At 41.4% G+C, this 24,609-nt stretch overlaps 1 protein-coding gene across 5 annotated transcripts in view; it reads right to left on the bottom strand.

Moving 5' to 3' along the window:
• The window catches only part of LOC141127088 (mitochondrial ornithine transporter 1-like), a 67,338-nt gene that overhangs the window by 20,408 nt on the left and 22,321 nt on the right, over window positions 1–24,609 (bottom strand). Inside the window, exons 2-3 of one of the 5 annotated variants that reach the window (XM_073613266.1) lie at window positions 17,440–17,573; window positions 2,085–2,181 (exon numbers count right to left, since the gene is read on the bottom strand). In XM_073613266.1, coding sequence (XP_073469367.1) covers window positions 2,085–2,139 — 55 coding nt within the window. In that variant the 5' untranslated portion in view covers window positions 2,140–2,181; window positions 17,440–17,573. Of the gene's footprint in view, window positions 1–2,084; window positions 2,182–5,817; window positions 5,988–12,869; window positions 13,010–13,072; window positions 13,097–17,439; window positions 17,574–24,609 lie in introns of those variants that run through there. The other 4 variants (XM_073613269.1, XM_073613267.1, XM_073613268.1 and 1 more) reach the window with 4 other exon arrangements.

Below are 24,609 nucleotides of genomic sequence, written 5' to 3' on the forward strand. Positions count from 1 at the left end.
CTGAACCTCCCTGCAGACTACACTACAGATATACAATACACCCTTGTCTAAGATCTCACCAAACCTCTGATTGGACAGTAAGGGGGCACAAGCACATCAAGATCAACTAAAAAAAAATCTATTGGTTATCATTTTGGAATATAGTGATAAAAGAGCCTTTGATTTTTGAGACAAATCAGTAGCCTTTACTGGTATGTGTCCTGGAAATGCAGCCATTGCACTGTGGCCTCTTTCTGCAGTGCCTTGTGATGTCATTAGCTAAGGTATGAGATGTCTGTATTTGCATGCCTTTAGTATGTTGGGCTAGCTAAATTTTTTGCGTCAGTAATGCTTTCTAGGATCTTAGCAGGTAGTTTTGATGCCAAAGTTTAATTTTATTAGCTTTCTGTTTCAAAGCATCAATGGTGAAATGGGTCTGTTTCATAGCATTACATGTAATATAATGCTGTTTTAACATGTCTTCCCCAGAGATTTGACAATTCACACCATGTAAATTGAAGGATTGTTGCCGATCTTACTCCTTGTTATTGGATTATGTAGGATTAGAACAAAGTGTTTCCATAAACCTTCACACCTTGCATCTTATTCTTGGACAGTCAACATCTGCTTGATATATTCCATGGCCATTCAAAAAAATATGTAATTGAGTTACCTGTGTGGCTACGAATGCTGGCATGTGTTCCTGACACTTATTAGAACTGAAAAAGTGGCTTGCATCAGATGTGAAACAACTTTAATGTTACAGAATAAACCCAGCCAAATGTGACTCACTACTACAGGCAGTCCCCGAGTTACAAATACAATAAGGGCTGTAGGTTTGTTCGTAAGTGGAATTTGTGTGTAAGTCGGAACACTGCTTGTAAGTGTAACTTCCACCTGTGCATGGATGTGGGATGTTCCGGGCACTTCTGGCCATGCAGTACATGTAGTACTGCAGTGTGGGATGTGGCAAGATAGCTGCTCGGAGGTATCCAGGACCAGCGTGGAGCACAAGCAGCCAGCATTGAGGCCATTCGTAAGTAGGAGTCGATCGTAACTCTGGTATTTGTAACTCGGGGACTGCCTGTACTAGATACACAGTGACCTGGATACTACTAGGTATACTGTGACCTGAATACTACTAGGATACTGTATATCGTGACACCTCAGTATTGGGTAAACCAGTGCTGGTGTGTCTGTTCATTGCATAAACATGCATGCTCAGCTGATACATGCATGTGTATTTATGACAGGCCCTCTGGTGATCTGATCTTTCAATTACCATCTTATGTTTATGTGTGGTTTTGGTGTTGCCTCCTCATGGACAGGAAGGGCTAGGTGTAGAACCGGTCAGATCTTAACCTAGGGAAAACTACTGTATTCTGGAAATTTCTCCCCAAAGCAATTTCAACTAGGTAATTTTGGTATACAATTTGGTTAATGCATGACAACCCTATTTAAAGAAGATTATAGATGCACCAAACTAGACCACCCAATATGTTCTGCATGATACTAAAGGCAGTTAAATTAGAACTATAGGCAATTTTTTTTTTGGATAGAGCAAGGGATGGTAGTAACCCCTGTCAGATTTTTTTCTGCCATCTGTGTCCCATTGCAGAGATTTCCCTTCACTTCCTCCTGGAAGTGAGAGGAAATCCCTGCAAATTAAGGGAATTCCTTGGGGACTCCCAGGTCACCACGACTGGTGTCCCCATTGGAACATTTCCCCTTTATTGCTTTTCTGGGGACAACTAAAAATTTGGGGGTTTTATTTTACTTTCACTTTCAATGCCAATAGTAACCAGCATAATTAGAGTGGTTAAATCTCCTTAATGAGGGCACAGACAGCAATAAAAACTGACAGATGTCCAACTTTATCTCTACTCTATTCAAAATGTTAAAAAAAAAACAGTTTTGCCTTTAGTTATACTTTAAAGATAAGAAAACCTTATGACTGTGATTATTATAGATGCTACAAAATATACTGCTAATGCCTACTTATTTTCCAATCTTGTTTTCATACTTATGACTAAATGTTCAATAGCAATCCACAGACACAGCTGAAATTGGCAGGAAACATTGTAGAAGCAATAAGAATTCATTACCTAAAGCACCAGCCGTCAGATCTATTGCTGCTTGGATTGTGTTGTTTGTCTTCATGTTTCATAAATTAGGTTGTTTCGAGAAGGGTAACATATAGGTCTAAAGAATAAAATAGATAAAGAAGATATTGAATATACAATGGATGTACAGTATATTTTAAGGTTGAAAATGTTTTTGTTTGGAACAACATTGAAAATACAAAAGGATGACATTGAATAGTGAAAGAGGCAGTGAGTATGCTCAATGGCTATCGCCCACAGCTAGACCCGTGTCAATCAAAAGTCTGTTGGTAAGAGTCATCAGAAAATACCATAGAAAGGGGAATTAAGTTCCGAAATTCTTATAAGAAGAAGAGTAATACACAAAATAAAAAAACACAAGTAAAACCAAAAGAGAAGTGTGAAGCAAGAGAATAGGGAAACAGAGGAAGGGAAAGAGGGTTGAGGAGGAGAATTCTGCTGGGGAATCGGTCCACTGAGAACATGGTAGGAAGCAGGACAATACCATTTCTTGGAGCCCTAAATCAAGGCAGATGTGAGGGTGGTCCTGTTGGAGCAGAGAGCATAGTTTTCGAGGGCATCTGAGGAGGAAAAGAGGAGCCAAACAAACCACAATACCTTATATTTGTCAAAGGTGTTATTATCTAAAGCCAACATCTCTTCCATTCTCATGATGTCCTTCAAAGTAGAAACCCATTGACAGTATATTTTATAGTGTACTTGAAATAGCTTTTCAATAGAAAAGTGTAACCTGACAAGTTATGGTGAGGTTGGCCAAAAGGAACAAAAACACCATCAACAAAATCAATAGTGCCTTCTTAAAACAAAAGATATTTTCATGTCTGACTTCAATCTGCATACTTGGTCAAGGTCAATGGCACAAGTAGTTTTGAAAGCACTAGATCACCATGAAATCCAGAAAACTAGCATTTAAGAAGGAATTAATAATGAATGCAGCCTGTGTATTACTCTTAGAATAAATCTCCTTAAGGGTAGTTATTAACTTATCATTCAGTGCAAATCCAAAAACATGAGCTTTTTCCTCCAATATTTTAATGGGTTGGGTGTCATGTGGCCATAGGTACTGTATCTCAAGGTGCTCCTTTATAGGTCAGGTACAGTAGCATGTACAATACTGGATGACAGGGATCAGTATAGAACCATTCCGCATAAAGAAAATCAGTCTTATTAACTGTGGGAAATCTCTAAAAAAGGTGGCCATGCCTGGCCCCTCTCTGACCCCTGATCTGCATGCTAGTTCCTATGTCGCACGTCACTTAAACAGGATTAGCTGCAGTGACTTCAAAATTAGATCACTGTCAATACAACTGACATTCAACAAGAGCATCAAGAATTAGGTTTATTCTGTAAGGAGTCCTTCAATTTACCAAAAAAATTTTGACAACCATGTCTTCAATTTCTGGATACTGGCGACTAATCATACAGCTGAGACAAGAATCACCTACTAGTCAAATGATGGTATATCTAATTATATGAGCATTGTGAAACAGTGTAACTAGGGTCATTGTGAAATACAATTGTCTCTGGCATAAAGGGAGTCAGATGTCAGTCCAGGTGACTGAAAACGTCATGTGGTCATTATAGTATACTAACAGAGTTTACTGATGATTCTTTAGTAGCTCTAAAGAAATCAATTACCTTAAAATTTAAAAAATGGATAGGAAGGAAAGGGGGTGCTTTTTTTTCTAGCTGGGTCCCTGCTTGAAAGATTTCCATTCCCTGCCTGTCTCAATGACCAATGCCACTGGAACAGGAAGAAGGGGAGAACCTCCAAAGTTCGATCCCTGACAGCAATACAAATCTGGCAGAGGTTCTAACACTTTCCCACTGCACTAAAAAAGTATTTTTTTTTAACTTTTTTTCTATTTGATATGAAAACATTGCATAGGCTGAAGTAGAGCTGCACGATTCTGGCTAAAATGAGAATCACAATATTTTTGCTTAGAATAAAGATCACAATTCTCGCGGCGTAACATTATCTTTCACATTACACAAAAAAAAAAAAAAAAAAATCGGGCTAACTTTAGTTTAGTTTTTTTGAAAATTCATTAAAGTGTATTTTCCCCCAAAAAATTGCATTTGAAAGACCGCTGCACAAATACAGTGTGACATAAAATATTGCAACAAACACCATTTTATTCTCTAGGATGTCTGCTAAAAAAAGAAATCTAATGTTTGGGGGTTCCAAGTAATTTTCTAGCAAAAAATAATAATGATTTTAACTTTGTAAGAAACAAGTGTCAGAAAAAGGTTTAGACTTTAAGTGGTTAAACTTCCCTCATGTCAAACCAAGTTCATTTCTTTGATCTAAGAAGGAAAATTTACAATGTTTATAGTTATCTGACAATGTTGTGAAAACCTTGACAAGCTGCCAGGTTTTTTTCTTTTGACAGCTGAGTGAGCAGAGAACTCTCTACACTTGTTACATGAATGAATCGGGAAATTCTGCATAGAAATCGTGAGGGGGGTTGAATCGAGAACCCAATTTTTAATGATTAATCGTGCCGCTCTAGGCTGAAGAAGCCTTGTTGATTGCAGTAACACAGAACACAAGTAACAAACTTTATGATTAAGCCTAATTTTAAATGAAATGCATCTAAAAAAGGAGCTTGGTGGGGTGAGTGTGGTCCTTCATAAAGTGAAGGTCCTTCATTTTTCATAATAGCATTACCAAAAAGAAATAGAGCCTCTGTCAGTTTTTCATTATCTGCATTCTTGTAGTATATTTTCATTACAAGTTATGTATAAATTATTTTGTCCTGATCATGAAAAGATTTTTCAGTGACCGAATATTAAAGAAATATAGATTTACATTTTTAATGATTCAACTGAGTTTTGCCTTTTTGTAGCTACTGTAGCTAACATCTAGGCCAGCCATTCTCAACCGGGAGTCTGTGGAACCCTAGGTTTCCTCCAGAGGTTGCCAGCTGTTCCTTGACCGTTGATTGACTGATCTCCCATCTGATGGTGCCTGCATGGTTCCAGGGTCAATGCCACTTGGCAGAGCCAGCAGCATGATACCAATGATCTTTTTACCTGTCTGAAAGGGCGACATTTTAATCACCACTGTAAGGTTTGCATTCTTCCCCACTGACAACCAACATAAGGGGCATCCTTCCCACTGACCACCCCTGTAAGGGACATTCTTCCCACTGACTACCAATGTAAAGTTGGCTATACACGAATCATTTTTTCACGTTGAACCAGGATCCGAATACACCGATAAGCTCTGTCAGCTATAGCCAACGTTGCTGATCAAGAGAAATTATTTTAATAGGCTGGTTGATAGATTGACTTCTGTACAACCAGCCTGCCCATACATGGATCAATATTTGTCTGGTCCCTACTGAACCGGCCGAATTTTGATAAATGTATGGCTGGCTTAGGGGTTTTCTCATGGGCCACCAATGTAAGGAGCATTCCTCTAACTGACCACCAAAGCCAGAGGCATTGTTCCCACTGACCTCCAATGAATTGGTTTAAACAGGGTCCTTAAAACCTTACAAATGATTCCCCTCTGGGGAAAAATGATATGTAAGGGTGATTTAGGCAAACATTTTGGCCAACAAATAAATACTACAGCGTGATAAAAGTAGTGAAAACATTAAATACTACATATATTTAGGATATATAATAAGGTAATCAAGGTAAAGGACTTAAAAGAAGGCTTAATGAAGTGATTCATATATAAGAGAAAAGTATGTTACAGACTCACCGTGTTGTTTTCTGTCAGGTCTGTGTGACTGGCAATGATAGCACATGGACATGTACTTTCTATTTGTTTGAACAGTCTTCTAATCCCTGTCACTAAAATGACACTTTCCCCTCTGTCTGTTTGCATATTCCATTGTGACCCTTTCACAATTCATTCATCATGTGTTCTGTTAAAAAAAAACTGAGTCCTGAGGTTAATCAGGACAAGATCTCTCAATGTACTGATAATTGTAAAAAAAAGGGTGCTCACTGGTTGCTTTATTTAGTATAGTCAAGGATAAAATAATAATATAAATATAGCATTAATACTTCCTTTTGTATAAAGCAATCTCCTGTTTGATGAAAAAGCCTATGTTTACTAACCTCAATAGTTTAAGGGGAAATTTCCAGAAACAAGTGGATGACTCATTGACAGTATCTCATATCTTACTGGATGGTTCAGTCTAAAGCACATGTGTCAAACACAAGGCCCACAAGCCTATTCTGACCCACCAGGGCATTTCATGTGGCCATCGCACCCAGGGCTTTTTTTCAGCCAGAACCCCTAAACTTTGCACTCTGTACACAGTACACCCCTGAACTCTACAATTTGTGCATAGGGCACCCCTAAATTCCACATTCTGTGAAAAAGGGAACTTCTGAACCCTGCATTCTGTGCATAGTGCACTCCTGAACCCTGCATTATGTACGTAGCACAGGGGCGGACTGATAAATCATGGGGCCCCCAGGCAATCAGAGATTATGGGGCCCCCAGGCAATCAGAGATTATGGGGCCACACAGTATACACACACACAGTATACAATCACACAGTATACACATACATGTACACACAGTATACACAGACAGATGTAAAAACAACACAGATTTATACATACTGTCCCTGGTTTTACTGAGGCTGGCAACCCTGATGGGGCCCCCTAGTGGCCCAGGGCCCTCGGGCAGTGCCCGAGTGGCTCAATGGACAGTCCGCCCCTGACGTAGCACACTCATGAACTCTAAGGTGGAGCGTGGTTGAGTTCCTGCACCTACTCTCTGAGGAAAAAAAACGGCTTGGATAAATTTATATAGTCTTACTGATACAACCATAATGCTAATGTTGCCTAGAATGAAGTTAAGTTTGACACCTCTTGTCTAACGCTTCAGTCAGACAAATGAAGCCTCAAAGCCAGTAGCACCTGCTGTGCTGTCGCTTTAGCCATGCCATAGAACTCTGGGAGCTTTTTGCCATGTTTTAAATGTTTATTTGTAAAACAAAGGGGTATATAGACCAGCATTTCTCAACCAGAGACCTACAGTTCGCAAGAGGTTCATTGGGGACTGAGCAGTTTCTCCCCTCCAATGGGCAACAACAGACAACAATGATCTTTTAGTTATCTGTAAGGGAGTCATTCTGTCCACTGACCATCAATGTAAGGGTCATTCTGCCCACTGAGACAGGTGTGTACACTGAGTGCCCTCCCATCCAATCCATCTAGATGGAGGGGGCAGCTCTCCTTCTGTTTTTTTAGTGGATCATATTGGATTGGAGGTAGGTGGGTGTAAACGGACACATCCGCCCATCCAAATAGGGGGAATGGAGGATTCTATCAGGTCCATCTGAAAAACTGACAGGAGGACCTGATCGGACCCTTCGTGTGAAAGTGGCCGTAGGGTTTACAACTAATTTTAAAGTCAGTGCAAAAATGTTATAATCCAGATGTAGAAAAAAAAAAGAGAACATTACAGGCCCTATGAAACTGGGTCATAGGGGAGCCTGCCGTTTTCTCTTTTAATGATTAAATGAATTAGATAGGTCAAGGAGTGCGCTGCTACAACCTGAGCACACGTCATACATAAAGGACCTCAAATACTGTATTTCATACAATATTTCACCTGTTTTTCCGATTAAAAAGCATGTTTTATTAATCCTTCATTGTTTGTTGATTAAGCATTGATTGCAAGCAATCATGTGAATAGGATTTTCTAAATAATCACGATAAATGCTGCAAATTCATTCCCTATGCTGGGAGTTAGAACAGGAGCAAGAACGGTAAATTTGATGAAATAACTGCCATACACAAGTTTAACTGAGTTTGTTTTCAGCTTTTTTTTTAAAGGGAGTGGGTGTAATGTTCATGTTTTCTGTACACTAAACCTTTTTTGTAGTTGTATAAATACACTTTTGATAATTACTAAGCAGCAACTTGTCTGCACTCCTTGCTGGCAAGCCAGAGTGGTGCAAGACCCAGAGGTAAAATGGCTGACTTTGACTTACAGAACACATCTCCCACATAGAATGTTTGACAGTGGGATATTCACCTCTGCTCACCCTGACTACCTGTCCACTGTGCCCATGCATTTTCACCTGACTCATGACTTGCTAAAGAACTGCAAGTAAAAATCTGCAATTGACAAGTCAATCTCATGCTTGCAACTGTTCGGGAGTTTATCCCTAAAAAGCCTGACTGTCACAACTAAAGCTAAACACAATCTCAAATTTTGTTTAAATGCACATTAGACAAGCAATAGGGTCATTATCAAAACCAATCTTCCTCAACTTTCTCACCTCAGAGAAACCCTAAAACAATACCCAGGTCTTAGGGGAAAAAGGGGCCTCTTAAAAGGGGCAGTGCACCACCCACAGAAGGGCCCCACCAAAAGCTGGCCAGCGTTAACTATTTCGCGCCAGGTAATTTGCACTATCGGGGGTGCTCTTACACTGGAAACGCATACACCCACCTGCTTTTAGGACTGTATGCATAAGTTGCAAGCAAGGACCCTATTATTCTTTTGAGTTAGTTGCTGCTCTTGTAGAGACTGAATTTGCACATGTTATAGTTCAGTTTAACTTGCTGTAATCTTTTGAGTGCCAGTTAGTGGGTCATCGGCCATTCAACCATTTTAGTTCCCCTAACGCGAGGACCTCATTACATTTCACTACGTATATCTACTAAGCTGCGCGGTTATACTGTAGTGCGGGGTCTGCAGCCAAGCCACGAAGGCTGCTTTGCAAAGAGATTACATAATCTCTCACTGCCCACCCTTACTCTCTCAGACGCTGAAAAGCTAGGGAGAAACTGCCAGAAGCCTCTATCTCTGCTGTCACCGTTGCCTGCCACCAAATTGTCTTTACATTTAAAAAGTGACAAGCTGCATCTGGTATTTTTTGGTGGCAGGAAACAGTGGGAAGCTTTAGCTGGTGGAAGGATAGTAACAATCTGTATCTGGTGGCAGGTGACATGACAAGTGACAAGCTGCATCCAGTGGCAGGTGATGTGGCAAGTGACAAGCCGCATCTGGTGGCAGGAGATGTGGCAAGTGAAAATCCGCATCTGGTGGCAGGTGATGTGGAAAGTGACAATCCGCATCTGGTAGCAGGTAACGTGACAAGCTGCATCTGGTGGCAGGTGATGTGGCAAGGTATAATCCACACTGGGTGGCAGGCAACGTGGCAAGTGACAATTCGAATTTGGTGGCAGGTGAGGTGACAATCCGCATTTGGTGGGAGGTGACGTGACAAGTGTCAAGCTGCATCTGGTGGCAGGTTATGTGGCAAGTGACAATCCGCATCTGGGGGTAGGCGACGTGGCAAGTGACAATCCGCGTCTGGTGGCAGGAGACGTAGGAAGCTGCATCTGGTGTCAGGCGAAGGTGTTGGTTTTCTAAGCACGAAAATACAGTGTGGCTTAACCACTCCCCCCCCCAAGGCCCATTCTGACACTTCTCTTATATATAGATAGATAGATAGATAGATAGATAGATAGATAGATAGATAGATAGATAGATAGATAGATAGATAGATAGATAGATAGATAGATAGATAGATAGATAGATAGATAGATAGATAGATAGATTTAGGCAGAGGCCCGAGAATAAAATGGTGGATGTGGACTACAAGTGACTTAGGGCAGCTCAAACCACATTCACCCATAGATTGCAGGGAAGCCTGGGTGTCCCGAAGATGACTAAATATTATCAGGCTGCCCAAATCTCCCAATTGCCCCTTTTGCATGGTACCGCCAATGTTCAACTATGTACTTCTTGAGATTCCAAATTGGGATTCTACCCCAATCTCGGGCCTTGCCCTGACTACCTAAAAAAGGTCGATCTCCTTGAGCCCTTTGATGCAACAAGCTCTGAAGTTATGAAACTTTGTATGTTATTCTAGCAAGTTGATGTCCCTTCTTCTCCCTGCTGGCCATTCTTAATAACCCGCTCTTCCCTCCAGGACGAGACCAGGCAAGTTCATTTTTATGGTGGACTGGCTCATTCCCCACCTTGCCCACCCTACAGGAATGTCATGAAGCTCCTGCAACTGAAAATTACCAGTATTTACAACTTTGCCACTGGATTCTACCCCTACATAAATTGTCTGCATTTCCATATAATAAGACAGTATTTGAGCATATCTGCCTACACACCGTGGGATTGCTCTGGCTAATTTCTACCCTTTATGCCACACTCAACAATCAAGGCCCTCTAGAATACCTATCATATCACAAATTGGATGCGCAACCCGGCAACTCCCATTGATCTGGAGATTCAGAATATGGTCTGGTCTAAGGTAGCAAAGTGCTCTTTTAATACGACCACTTTGGAATCAGCCTATAAAGTTCTCTTTTGGTGGTACTGGGTCTGGGCGCGGATTCCTCTAGCTAATCCCAACTATACCGATTGATGTTTTCGAGGCCGCAGTTAACAAGGCGATATACTACCCTCATGGTGATCCTGCCCAAAACTATTTGTTTTCTGGTTCAGAATTTTTATACTTCTCCAAACCTTGTTCCATCTAGTCACCCCCAGCGATGCTAAGTTTGCTCTGCTTTATTGCCCAATTTCAGGCCTCTATGTCTATCAACAACAACTGGCTGAAAACTTTTTCCTGGTGGCAAAACAAACGATAGCCAAGACCTGGAAGTCCTCTGTCTTTACAGGATGCCAGAGACTGTATGACCGATTCATAACAATGAAAAACTGTCTAGCATCCTTAATGACTACCAACCCAAATACCTAAAGACATAGGGAATATGGCTTAATTATGCCTTGCCTAGTGCCTACTTTAAACCCCGTAAGTCTAACTTACCTTTAGCTCCCTACGAGGATTGGAAGCAGAATTCGTGGGGACCCCCCTAACCTCTCCCCTTCCACCCCCCTGCCCCTACTTTCTTACCCCCCCTTCTCCCTACCCAGATTTAGCTTCTCTTGATGTCATTGCCCCTGCATGAGCATAAAGGATAGGTTCACCTTTGTTAACCACTTCAATACAGGGCTCTTTCACTCCCTTCCTGCCCAGGCCAATTTTCAGGTTTCAGTACTGTTACATTATGAATGACAATTGCGCGGTCATGCAACACTGTACCCAAACAAAATTTTTATCATTGTTTTCCCACAAAATAAAGCTTTCTTTTGGTGGTATTTAATCACCACTGGGGTTTTTATTTTTTTTGCGCTACAAATAAAAAAGTTTCTTTGTTTCTGTTATAAATCTTTGTAAGTAAGTTTTCTCCTTTACTGATGAGCACTGATGAGGCTGCACTGATAATGAGGCACTTATATGCAGCACTGATGGGTACTGATAAGTGGCACTAATAAGCAGCACTGATGGGCACTCATAGGCGGCACTGATGGGCACTCATAGGTGGCACTGATTAGGAGGCAGATTGGCATGCCTGATGGGCTCTAGTGGGCATCCCTGTTGGGCATCCTCGATTTTCAGCGCAGGCCCCCCTGTCAGGAGAGCCACCGGTCGGGTCGGCTCTCCTCTCCTTGCGCCTTGGCAGCGAGAGTAGAGGAAAAGCCAATAAACGGCACTTCCTGGTTACCATGTGATCAGCTGTGAAGGGACACAGCTGATCACATGGTAAGGAGCCTACCTCATACCTCAGAGTGACACACCACACCACCGATCGCCGCTCTGCGCACCCCCCCATGGGTGCGCGCTAGCGGCTTATCCTGCTGGATGTCATATGACGCCCAGTCGGGATAATACAACCACTTTCTGGCTGTGATTCTGCTATATGGCGGGTGGAAAGTGGTTAAAAAAATTTTTTTTTTTTTTTACTAGAAGCCTGAAAGGCATTGCACCTGTGATCAGCAGATCGTGGGTACAAAACAAGGCTCCTGCAGATTATCAGTGTAAGTTGTCTGCTCGTACCTTGTACCTGAAAAAGGGTATAACATGTAACATGTTACAAAAGGTGGACTTATCCTTTAACAGTTGTTATGATTTTTTTTCCTTGACAACCTCCATAAAGTCATTCAATGAGAAAAGAGATGTATGGCCAAAGCTTTTTTTGGCCATTCTTCTCTTCTGGGTCGCAGGAGTGCACTAACTTTTGCTCTCCTGAGACCCAGAGTCAAATAATAGACTAACGTGATCACCTTCACTACAACCAGCCTGTCGGGATTTTTTTTCATTCGATTCCACCAGCAGTGATCATTGGGCTGGGAAGCCAGCGCTCCGTGGAAGGGATTCCCCCATGAACACTAATGTGTTGATGGGAGAATGAAGTAATTTTCTTTCCTTCAACTCGTTGTAAAAAGAAAGAAAAATTGGTTAATGTATGGCCTGCGTAAGAGGTTGCTTTACTAATGGCTGCTCAATTTGCAAGGGAAGTTTCACTTTGTAAAGGGTTTTTTTCCCCAGAGCTTAGTGAATGTGGTGAAATTTCACTTTGCAAAAAATACCCAATTATGTGCAAGGAAAATAAATAAAAAAAGCATTTTTGCACATGCTTGGATGATGAAAGTCAGCAGGGCTTCACCTCATTCACTAAACTCTGAAGAAAATTTCTTTGCAAAAGTTCAACTTTCCCTGCAAAGTGAACAGTCGTTTTGCCTTTAGTAATTCCAAAACCTAATTCCTCAGAGATATAATGCATTTTGTAACTTTAGCACAAACACTTCAACTAAATGCAATGGTGAAAAAAAAAAGCCCTAAAAAAGATTATATTCTAGTTAAAATAAAATAAAAAACTATACAGGCAAAATGTACACATCTCATTTTAAACTTCCAGTACTAGAGCATACTACAAATAAACACCAGAAAATCTGTCGATTTGACATAAACTCACCTTACCTAATGAATAATCTTACTTCAGCGGCTTTCATTGAATTAATAATTGCAGCATGATGGAGTTAATTTTCAGCTGCTGACAGTGAGCGAGCATACTGCCTCTTCTGCCACGTAATGCAAATGACAAACGTGCAGACACTGAGAAAGCCTAGAACATTTTAGCATTCTTTTTTTTTTAGCTGAAAAAAAAATCAAACTTACTGTGAAACTTAGAAGAAGGGCCTCAGCTCTGCTGGAATTTTTAGCACAGAGGACTGTAGTCAGCAGATTACTGATGGGATTTTTATTTTTTTTTGCAAATCAAAGCTGAGCTATGTTAGAGGATCATGTAAGGGTCAGTACAATGCTTAACCACATGAAGATTTTCAGAACTGATTGCAAAGGTTAGAAATGTTGGGTTGTTGATTTAAAGCTAGAGAACAAAAAGTTTGTTATCAGTATTCAAGTCACTAGTAGCATTTTTTTTTTTACCTGTTTCATGTAAAGAGTAATGCCTCATACACACGATCGGAATTGCCGCCAGCAAAACTCAGATGAGAGCCTTTTGTCGGAAAATGCGACCGAGTGTATGCTCCATCGGTCTTTTGCTGGCGGAATTCCAGCCAGCAAAAGATTGAGAGCATGTTCTCTATTTTTCGGTCAGGAAAATTTCCTATCCGAAAATGCGATCGTCTGTAAACAATTCGACGCATGCTCGGAAGCACTGAACTTCATTTTCTCGGCTCGTCGTAGTGTTGTACATCACAGCGTTCTTGATGGTCGAAAGTTCAGAGAACTTTTGTGTGACCGTGTGTATACAAGACAAGTTTGAGCGGAATTCCATCGGAAAAACCATCCAAGATTTTTCCGACGGAAATTCCGCTCGTGTGTACGGGGCATAAGGGTGCATTTCCCCCACAGACACCAATGTAAGGGTACATTTCTCCTACTAGCCACCGGATCAAAGGGTGCATCTCTCCAACTGACCACATGTAAGGGCTGATCCACATTTCCTGCACAATAAATTGCTGCATTTTACCTTGCAGGAAGTGTTTGTTCTGGTTGCCATTTTGGCTGGTGATGCCTTGCACTTTTAGAACTAATCCTATCAGAATCATTAAAATTGACTACGACTAAATCCAATAGAATTGCATGTGAAGTTCATTTAAATCCTCTCTGTTTCCTTCATCAAGGCTTGTCTCTCCGGGTCCCTATCCCTCTGGGCTGTCCTTTCTGGGTTGTTCTCTCCGGGTTCTACTTTCCCAAGCTGTCCTCCCTAGGTCCCCCGCTCTCTGAGCTGTCATCCCTATGTCCCCCCACTGTCCTCCCTAGGTCCCCCGCTCTCTGAGCTGTCATCCCTATGTCCCCCGATGTCCTCCCTAGGTCCCCCGCTCTCTGAGCTGCCATCCCTATGTCCCCCGATGTCCTCCCTAGGTCCCCCGCTCTTCAAGCTGTCATCCCTATGTCCCCCGATGTCCTCCCTATGTCCCCTGCCCTCCGGGCTGTCCTCCCTAGTTCCCCCGCTCTCCGAGCTGTCCTCCCTAGGTCCCCCGCTCTCCGAGCTGTCCTCCCTAGGTCCCCCGCTCTCCGAGCTGTCTGTCAGAAACCATGAATCAGACCGAGACAGAAGTACAGTTGATCACACTTGTTTAAATATAATAATAAGGTAAACAGAGTAAGCATAGTCAATACATAGCCAGAGTTCAGTAACCAGACTGGGTAGTCAGCCAATGCCAATGTCAGAGAGCCAGAGATCAACGTAGTAGTACACCAAGCAGGATCAGGAGCCATAAGGGATGTCAGCCGAGCAAGTCTTCAACAGGAATGCAGGAGAAAGACTCTGAGATGTGACCAAAGGCGAAGGCAGAGATGAAGTGAGCTGGACGGCTTTAAGTAGGCAGGACTGACGAGCAGATCATCAACAGCTGAGTCACAGTGGAGAGAAAGGAGCTGGCAATTAGCTGACAGTTGAGCGGCCAGCTCAGAGAAGGAAGGGCTGAGCCCAGCCCTGACACTTACCTCCCTAGGTCCCCCGCTCTCAGAGCTGTCCTCCCTAGGTCCCAATCCTCCCAGCTATATATTAGAAGAGCATTGTGCTTTGGGAAAAACCAAGAGAATAGAGTTCTCTTAAGGAGGGTCAAAGCAGAACACTTGGATAAATACAAACAGGCTTTATTAGTACAAAAAAAACACAACAAATTAAATCAAAAAGAAGAGCAAAGATAGATGATTGACACAGACCAATTAAAACTAAGACAACGTTGTCAAAGGGTTTAAAAGCATAGGGAGCCGCGGCTACACAACCCACACATATACACCAGATATTCACCACTTCCATACACTATAAACTATAAGTGAACTGATTGGTTGCTTGTGGATTGCAGATGGGAACCCGTACTTGATGGGCAGAGTGTTCCTGTAGAGAGGGTCCCAAAAGTAAAGTTCAGCAAACACAGACCAAGTGTGTGGTATACTGGATATGCGGGTGGAGGATCTGAGTGTGCTGATCCTGTATTACAAAATAGCAGTATAGCGGGGGCATACCATGGCAGAGGCACAGACGCTAATCATACGTTAGTGATCAAATAAAGCAGCACATGAACCAAGCAGCATGGCTAGAGAGTTCATAATCAGCCAATATTTATAACAGATGCAGAGGCAGCAGATATCTACTCAAGCAGATATCAACAGGGGGATTGCTATGTTGAATTGGGACGTATCAATTCAGGTACTAGAGGGGATATCAGTACTCTCACCAAGGTACAAAGTGCGTCGTCCACTGATAACATTACATTACCCCTCAGATGCTGTGGCCGTGGATGCTGTTCCGCATTGGCCAGCAAGTGTGTTCAGCCGGAGAAGGTGATCCCTCACTGTGTAGTTGCTGCCTCCGTATAGTTCCACGTGTGTCCAAGAAGGAAGACAGCCATCAGCTGTTTGTTCCGTGCTGACAGCCAACTCAGATCAGCGAGCGCACGGTTCCCTGTGACGTGCTGACGTCACGCTGCTGACGCGTTTCACCAGCCAATGAACGCTGGTTTCTTCAGAGCCAAGGTTGTGCTTTGCACCTTTCTTTGTTAATTCCCCCCAATGTATTGAATGCACAGTCCTGTGCAAAAGTTTTAGGAAGGTGTTAAGAAATGCTATAAAGAACACTTTCAAAAATAAATGTTTTAATTGTTTATTTTTTATCAATTTACAAAATTTAAAATGAGCAAACAGAAGAAAAATCTAAATCAAATCAATATTTGGTGTGACTACCCTTTGGCTTTAAACCAGCATCAATTCTTATACTTGCTTGTTTTGTACACTTGCACAAAGTCAGGAGTATGATTAACGAATTATACCAAGCAGGTGCTATTGATCATCAATTTCATATGTAGGTTGAAACAAAGTCATTAACTGAAACAAACAGCTGTGTAGGAGGCTTAAAGCTGGGTGAGGAAGAGCCAAACTCTGCTGCTAAGGTTAGGTTGTGGAAAACTGTTTCATGTCACCGGTCTTTGCGACTTTGATGCTACTTGAGTCCCAGAGCGTATAAAGTTGCATCAAAGTCGCACTACATAAACAGAGCTGTCATACTTTTGCAAAACACATTAAAAATACAACACTTTTTTGGTGCAGGTTCATTAAAGTCTATTACACGGAAAATGCAATCTACTGCGGAAAAAAAAGTCCCTGACACTCTCCTAAAAAAAATTAAAAAACGCTCCAGCTCAAAATGCACAGATGTGAACTAGATCCATAGGAACCATGTTAAAAGGACTGTATTTGCAAAACACATTAAAAAACGCATGGGTGTGAACCAAGGGCAAAACTGTATCAGAAAGGTATCAGAATGAATTCTCTCTGCTTGTTTCAGGTCAGTGACTGACAGCCCTGACAAGTCAATATCAGAATGACATCCAGGGAACTAGCTTTTCTGAGAGAAGTCAGTAATGGCAGCCAAAAATACTTAGACAGACTCCCTTTAATGCGTAAATTTGGCAAAGCAGATGTTGTGGTCCTTGAGGGGTTTATTTACTAAAGCTGGAAAGTGCAAAACCAGGCTCACTTTTGCATAGAAACCAATCAGCTTCTAACCTCAGCTTGCTCAATTAAGCTTTGGCAATAAAACCTGGAAGCTGATTGGTTTCTATGCAGAAGTGAGCCTGATTTTGAACTCTCCAGCTTTAGTAAATAAACCCCATTGTGTACCTAATATTTATGTATTTCTTCTAACTATTCATAAAATAATCTGAATGATAAGCAAATCTAACGTGTTTTGTATATTTTATATTTGGCTGCGTGTAAAGTTTACCATACACTGAAGTTTTCTCATCTGCCTCCGTCCCAACATCTCTCTATTGGGAAAATCAAAGTAGCCAGGCAGAAAATTATCGGTTGAAAAGTGGTTGTATCCAATTAGCTGCAGTTGTTGTACAGCCATTTTGACAGCATGCAAGGCCAGTTGTCAAATACAATACTCGCCAATGGGAAATCTGTCCATCCTCCATCTGTGGATGATGGAATCTGTTATTTTTTATCAGTGTATGGTCAGCTTAACAAAACAAGTCAGCAGCAGTGACCTCCATCACAGAGGTGGGTACCTGAGCTTGGCAGAACAGCGATGACAGTGAAAGCAGCCGTTATGATACACTTGTTGGTTGGTGGAGAGCCGCTCCATGGGGTAAACCGTCTTCTGACACCCAAAACAGATCTCTCGTGCCGGCTTCTGAAACTTCTGTTCAAAACACATTGAAACATTTAAGACAGACAAACTCATTATTCAGATGTGCAGCTTTGTGAGAATGCAAAAATGTATACCGTACATATCAAACATCTGCAGCTCGGCTACAACATGGCGAAGAGAAGCAGCCAAACACCATCAACTTTCATTCATAATCACTACTGTATAAAGTACATTTGCTGCACAGAACTGGCTGTAGTGGTTATAAGTAAGCTACATTTTAGGCAGACTATTCTTAAAGTGGAACTCCAGGCAAACCACTATAAAACACAGTTAATTCACTATATTGTTTACTATTGCTCTGCAATACTGGTCAGCAGAGAAGTTTAACTGAGTGTAAGCAGGTGCAGTCTGTACTCCACGCTGCAGGTGGCGCTCATCAACCCCTGCAGCAATGCAGTAGGGGAAGGAAGCTGTGAGGAAGTTGGTTCCTCTATGACTTCCTGCAGTCACAAGGAGACAGCTTTCCAATTGGACACTGGCTCCTCATGTGACTCCAGTGGCCATCTTGGGTCAGACAGAGTCTATTTCAGACCCTGGCTCCTGGGTTTGGTGCACTTTATGTGACTGACTAGTGTAGGGACAGGTTTACTGTCTGGCAGGGACAGTACTCAGAGGTAGGGAAAGGTCCTGCAGGAGTAGGGACAGTGCAGGGACTATGTCTACCTAGATACATGCAGGCTTCCCCTCTGGGTGTGGACTGGCCAGGCCTTATTCCACTCTTTGTTGCAGATGCTGTCAGCATCTTCAAGTCTTCAGACCGCTGTCACAGTTATAAGTGGCTCCGGACAGTATGTAAGTGGCTCCGGATACTCCTTGATAAAGTCACATGACGTGTGATGAAACATGTCGGGGCAGGACCTGGTGAAATCGGCACACACACGGGAAGATTGTACCCTATTTGCTGGTTGCTGTTACAACATTTAAGTGATCCTTAAGAGGGCTGCACACCCCTAATTCGCTATGCGTGCAGGCGGAGTGCACTAGAGCCAGTGCACGGTAAAATGTGAGTTGTTACTTTTTTATGTTTTTTTTTTTTTTAATTATTTTTTATTTTGTTTTATACAATACATACAATACATACAATAACAGGCCACACAGTGTGGCAACAACTGGTCGTGAAATTGCCGGCACACATTACATAAACAATACAACATAAAAGCTATCACATAAACTTGTGATACAACCCCCCTAACTTTGCCCAGACAGGTACACACTCATTCCAACCTCCAGCCGGAGGTGGTGTATCTTGACACAGGGGTACAGTTCCGCGGCTCCTCATGCATTTTATCGGATACCTTCAGTGTCATGATTATGCTCCTTACCCTCTCACCCCCCCCCCGCCCCAAAGATACAGGGTCCAATTGAAAGGTGAATTTCCCATCCCCCAGATGCGCTGTATACACCTCCTTAACTACTCACTAGTCCTCTAGTCCCTCAAAACATTCACCTCTCTGTGCTATAATACCTACACAGGGTCCCTGTTCTGTACCAACTGTTATTAATCAGATGCCGTATCCATCCACGCCCCCCCAAACCTTCTCGAACTTGGTCAGAGCCCCCCTGTTCAAGTAAGTGGCTTTGTAAAAGGGTACTGCCTTGTTGACCAATGCTTTCCAAGACCCCACAGTTGGTGCCACAGAGCTCTTCCGTGATAGGATAATGCGCTTTTTAGCATAGAATAGTAGCAAGGTAAGGGGTGTCCGTATAGCCCTGGTAGTGGCCTGTGGCTCCACCAGATGCAAAAGACCTTGATGGATATGGGGACAGATATGGAAGTGACTGACCTGATACTGATTAATTGGTGTGCACTCTCAAAAGATATACATTAAATTAGCTAAGGGTGCAGCACATCTCCAGCACTGGGAGTGTTGATTCCCAAACATTCTCGCCAATCTAGCTGGTGTTAGGGGTAGACTCTATGAAAGAATTTGTAATGGATCAATCTGTCTCTGCTGGATACTAGGTACTGAAATGCAGTCCCCCACATTTCGTCCCAATCGTCTCTGTCCAGCCCTGGAGCTACAGCCTCCCAAGCTCTCCTGCAAGGCCCCAACAGGAGGGTCATTTCCTGAAATAGGTCTTTATATAAGCAGATAACTGGTTTTGGCAGTGATTCACTATGTCTTAGCAGCTCTAAGTCACTGGGCTCAAGGTCTTTTTTATGCTTTTTATTAAAGTGTTTTTAAACTGTTCAGCTCTATGTCAGTTTTTCTGATTCCTTTATGAGCATCACCGCTAAGGATTGTCATGGGACACATTAAATAAGGATCTATCTGCTCACCAGAGGATTTTTAATGAGGAAGGTGCAAGTTGTCAAAAATTGAGGTGAACACTTAATTTGGAAGGCGGAGGGCACTGGAGGTGTTTGGCAAACTCTGCACGGAATTCACAGAATTGTTTTTTCACATCTGGACTTTGTTTTTGATGTTTTAACAGTGCATATAACACCAGTGGATGTGTACATTATTGTTTATCACTGACATTAGAATCACAGTGGTGTTATGTTTTATTGCATTGGCTGATTTTGTTGTGCATATGTATGATTTACTTCTCCTGTTCAGTGATGTATAGTGCCTCACATATAGAGTGTTTGCAGTGTGGCAGTTTACTGTAGAAGTTATAGGGGAATGCTGTACCATTTTTCTACTCTTCATGATTAAATCGCAAATAGAAACTTTGGGAGGGAGCCTAGGCTGCCTCATAAGAGATGGGATTTTTATAGTGGACCATTTTATCTGTATAATAAGGCAAGCACAAACTCAAAAAATGATAAAAATTATATTCTATTGATTACAAATCACGTAATATCTAATATAATAAAATCATGAGCTACAATATCTCTAATGTACTCTTTGTAGCTCATGATTTTATTATATTAGATATTACGTGTTTTGTAATCAATAAAATGTAATTTTTATCATTTTTTGAGTTTGTGCTTGCCTTATTATAAATAAAATTGGTTCACTATAAAAATCCCATCTCTTATGAGGCAGCCTAGGCTCCCTCCCAAAGTTTCTATTTGCGATTTAATATTAGGGATTGGGGACCCTTATCTGTATCTGGAAATAATCCAACATTATCCAGTATCTAATTATCTTCATGATTAAAATATGTGCCCATCTGTAGCTAACACATCCCAACACTGTATAAAGCCAGGTTGGCTTGGCTCACCATGCTTGCCTATCGCATAACATGCGTCATGAGATCACTTCTGGTCTAACATTAGGATTTGACATCACATCTGAATGGATGTTAATGGATACTGATACCTTAGCCCCTGACATGTTCCATAGAAAAGTGACACCACAGTGCATACAGAACACCTCCTTACCCATAAAGCAAAGGAAAGGTCATTTTTAGTAACAGTCAATTACAATATGACTTAAGTTGCAATTGTATACACTATATATATATATATACATATACACACACACTGTATATATATATATATATATATATATATATATATATATATATATATATATATATATATATATATATATATATATATATATATATATCTATATCTATATCTATATTTATATCTATATATATATATATCTATATATATATCTATATATAGCTATATATTATTATTATTTTTTATGTGCCAGTATTTTTCCCCAGGAAAGTTATTCTTAATATATAACACAGGGCATTACAACTGAAGTCACCTCGCCCTGCCATAGTTTTAACACAATGAACATCAAAGCTGCCGGCAGCACCTCAAACCCCCCAGCCCCCGCCCACTGTCCTAATTCATCTAGGTGGCAGGTATCGGGCAGCTGGATTGGGCATCGGCAGCGTACGTCACCTCCCCTCCTCCTAGGCGTCCAATAGGATCACCTATGCTTTCAGCCAAGTGGGTGACAGGTCTCAAAACCCGTTTCCTGATTGTTCATTTGCTGTTGTAATGCACCTGGGTGGGCTCTGGAAAATGCTAAAAACACACCAAAAACTCAATTATCACTGTATGCAAGCTTGATATACCATGTGATATTCCCCTCATCAACCAATTATGCTGTACAATACATGACTTGCATTACTTGATGGTGAACTTGAATAGGAATTTCACTCCCCCGTCAACCATTGAAAATGTAACCTGATGACCCCCACATTGAGCTAGAGACCCTAATGTCTGGCTGTTTGCATTTCTAGACTAGACGGGGTCTAACCTTTTCCAAGAGAACATCAAAGGTAGCAATTGACATGCGTGTAAAAGTAAAAAAATACTCTGGGTAATTACACAGCTGAACATACATATTAGAAATGCGTTGAGTCATCAATGGATGTGTCCAGTAGCGACGAACTCTGGTCCTCTCACGCAATTTTCTACGTCTTTGGAGCCTCAGCAAAAGCAATATCTTTTATATCTAGCTTCTATGATCAGACGGTCAGCCAGAGTACTCATCCCATCTTCTCTCTCTGACAACATATAAAGTATTCTGTTTTACCTCTCATTTCTCTGTTTCTGACTCTAATAGTTGTAGTGCCTGACCCCAAATTCATCCCACAACTTAACATGAAAATGTCCCTTTCTGTCTAGTGTTAATGTCACCCTTGATCCATCCTGCTCACATAGATAGCTGTTTCTCTAGCTGTTTACTCTGCATGATTCTTAGTCCCTGTGGACCTTGGTAACCCAGTTACCCATTGTGGATCCCTGTCCACTCTAACCATTAATCTAGGGGCTCAGTATAGGCGGAACCGCACCTTTGGTTCATATATAGCGCTCCTCTTGCGCTGGGCATTTTTGAGGGTCTCTTACCCTTCATTCCCTTACTTAATTTAATGCCCATAATGACTGGCCAGTCTTCTCTCTTCTCTACGTATGCCTATACCCTCTTGCCTCTAAACTACTTTATCTAGCAGATTTACTACATATACCTGTGAACAGCACTATTCTTCCCTTTCTTATCTATAACACTCCGATGGACAATAGACAGGGACAACATAACATATAACCACCAATCAATACAGTTCGATTAAGGGGAGTAAAATAGGTACTTGTTTTTAGTGCTTTATAATCATTTGGGAGGGTCTTCTGAGGTTATCTTTAAACGCTCCTGAATGCAAACGCAGCTTGTAAACGCTGCTAAACAGAGATTTTTAAACGTGGATTACTAGCTGTGATGTTCCAGCGTTCAGAATAGGTTGAGAAACGACCATGTATATGAAGCCTCAATCGTTCAGGAGAGGTTGTAAAAACGTCCAGTGTACATTAAACCTTACATTGTATATCCCTGTATGTTGTGGTTGTTCAGGTGCTTATCTAAACAATATATTTTACTTTCTGCTATAATACATATCCAAAAAAAATAAAAATAAAACTATAATAATAATAATAATTAATATATATATATATATATATATATATATATATATATATATATATATATATATATCAACAAAATGTATTCATCAGTTCAGGCCAATATGTATTCTGCTACCTATTTTTTGGTAAAAAAAAATTGCAATATATGTGTATTGTTTGGTTTGTGCAAAGGTTATAACGTCAACAAAATAGGGGATTGTTTTATAGACTTTTTTACTGGTAATGGAGGCGATTTGCAATCTTTAGCAGGACTGTGACATTGCGGTGGACAAATCTGACCCCAACTGACACTTTTTGGGGGCCAGTGACATTATTACAGTGGTCCTTGCTACAAAAAAAAATGCACTGATCAAAGTATAAATGACACTGGCAGGGAAGGGGTTAACACTAGGGGGCGATCAAGGGGTTAACTGTGTTCCCTGGGTGTGTGCTAACCATGTGGGGGATGGGCTCACTGGGACAACTCAGAGATCGCTGTTCCTGATCACTAGCAGATCTCCATGTTGTCCCCTGTCAGAAGAGGGATCCACCTTGTTTACATAGGTAGATCCCAGTTCTGCCTCTCTGTGCAGGCACCACCGCGTGCCCACAGTATCTATTGCATGAAACGACATACAGATACATCGTTTCACGCAATTAAGCCACCCTGCCACAGTATATGTGTGGTGGATGGTCTTAAAGAGACAACTTTATTTTTATTTTTTGCTTTTAAAAATAAATGTTAGATCTGAGGTTTTTTTGACCTTATTAAAAGAGGCCTGTCCTGCTTATTTCTATTACAGTGTTGACATTCCTTATAATAGTAATAAAAGTGATCACATTTTTTTATTTTTTATTTTATAAGAACAGTGTAAAAATAAAGTCAAATAAATAATAATAAAAATAATAATAATAAAAAAAAAAAAAATTTCAAGCGCCCCCATAAAACCACGTCATCCCTTTAAAACCAAACACATATTAATTACACAGGTTCTATGGCTGATTAAGGCGGTAATTAAACTCACTTGGTGCCTTATCTCCATTAAATTAGCCTCAGAACCTGTGTAATTCATATGTGTTTGGGTTTAACCGGTTCAAGGACCGGCGCACGACGATGTACGTCGGCAGAATGGCACGGCTGGGCAAATGCGCGCGCGCGGGCCGGGAGCTCTGTGAGTCGGGTCGCGGGTCCCGCGGACTCGATCGCCGCGGGGATACCCGCAATCGGCTCACGGAGAGGACGAACGGGGAGATGCTGATGTAAACAGCATCTCCCCATTCTGCCTAGTGACAAGTGTCACTCGATCTCTGCTCCCTGTCATTAGGAGCAGAGATCAGTGATGTCACACACACAGCCCATCCCCCTGACAGTTAGTAATCACGCCCCTAGGACACACTTAACCCCTCCCCGCCCCCTACTGGTGAACCCCTTCACTGCCAGTGTCATTTACACAGTAATCAATAGATTTTTAATCGCACTGATCGCTGTATAAATAACAATGGTCCCAAAAATGTGTCAAAAATGTCCGACATGTCCACCATAACGTCGCAGTCACAATAAAAATCGCTGATCGCCGCTATTACTAGTAAAAAATTATTTTTTTAATATAAATGCTATAAAACTATCCCCTATTTAGTAAATGCTATAACTTTTGCGTAAACCAATCAATCAACGCTTATTGCGATTTTTTTTTTACCAAAACCATGTAGAAG

Source organism: Aquarana catesbeiana, linkage group LG02 (genome assembly GCF_042186555.1).
Source record: "Aquarana catesbeiana isolate 2022-GZ linkage group LG02, ASM4218655v1, whole genome shotgun sequence".
Taxonomy (NCBI): Eukaryota; Metazoa; Chordata; class Amphibia; order Anura; family Ranidae; genus Aquarana; species Aquarana catesbeiana.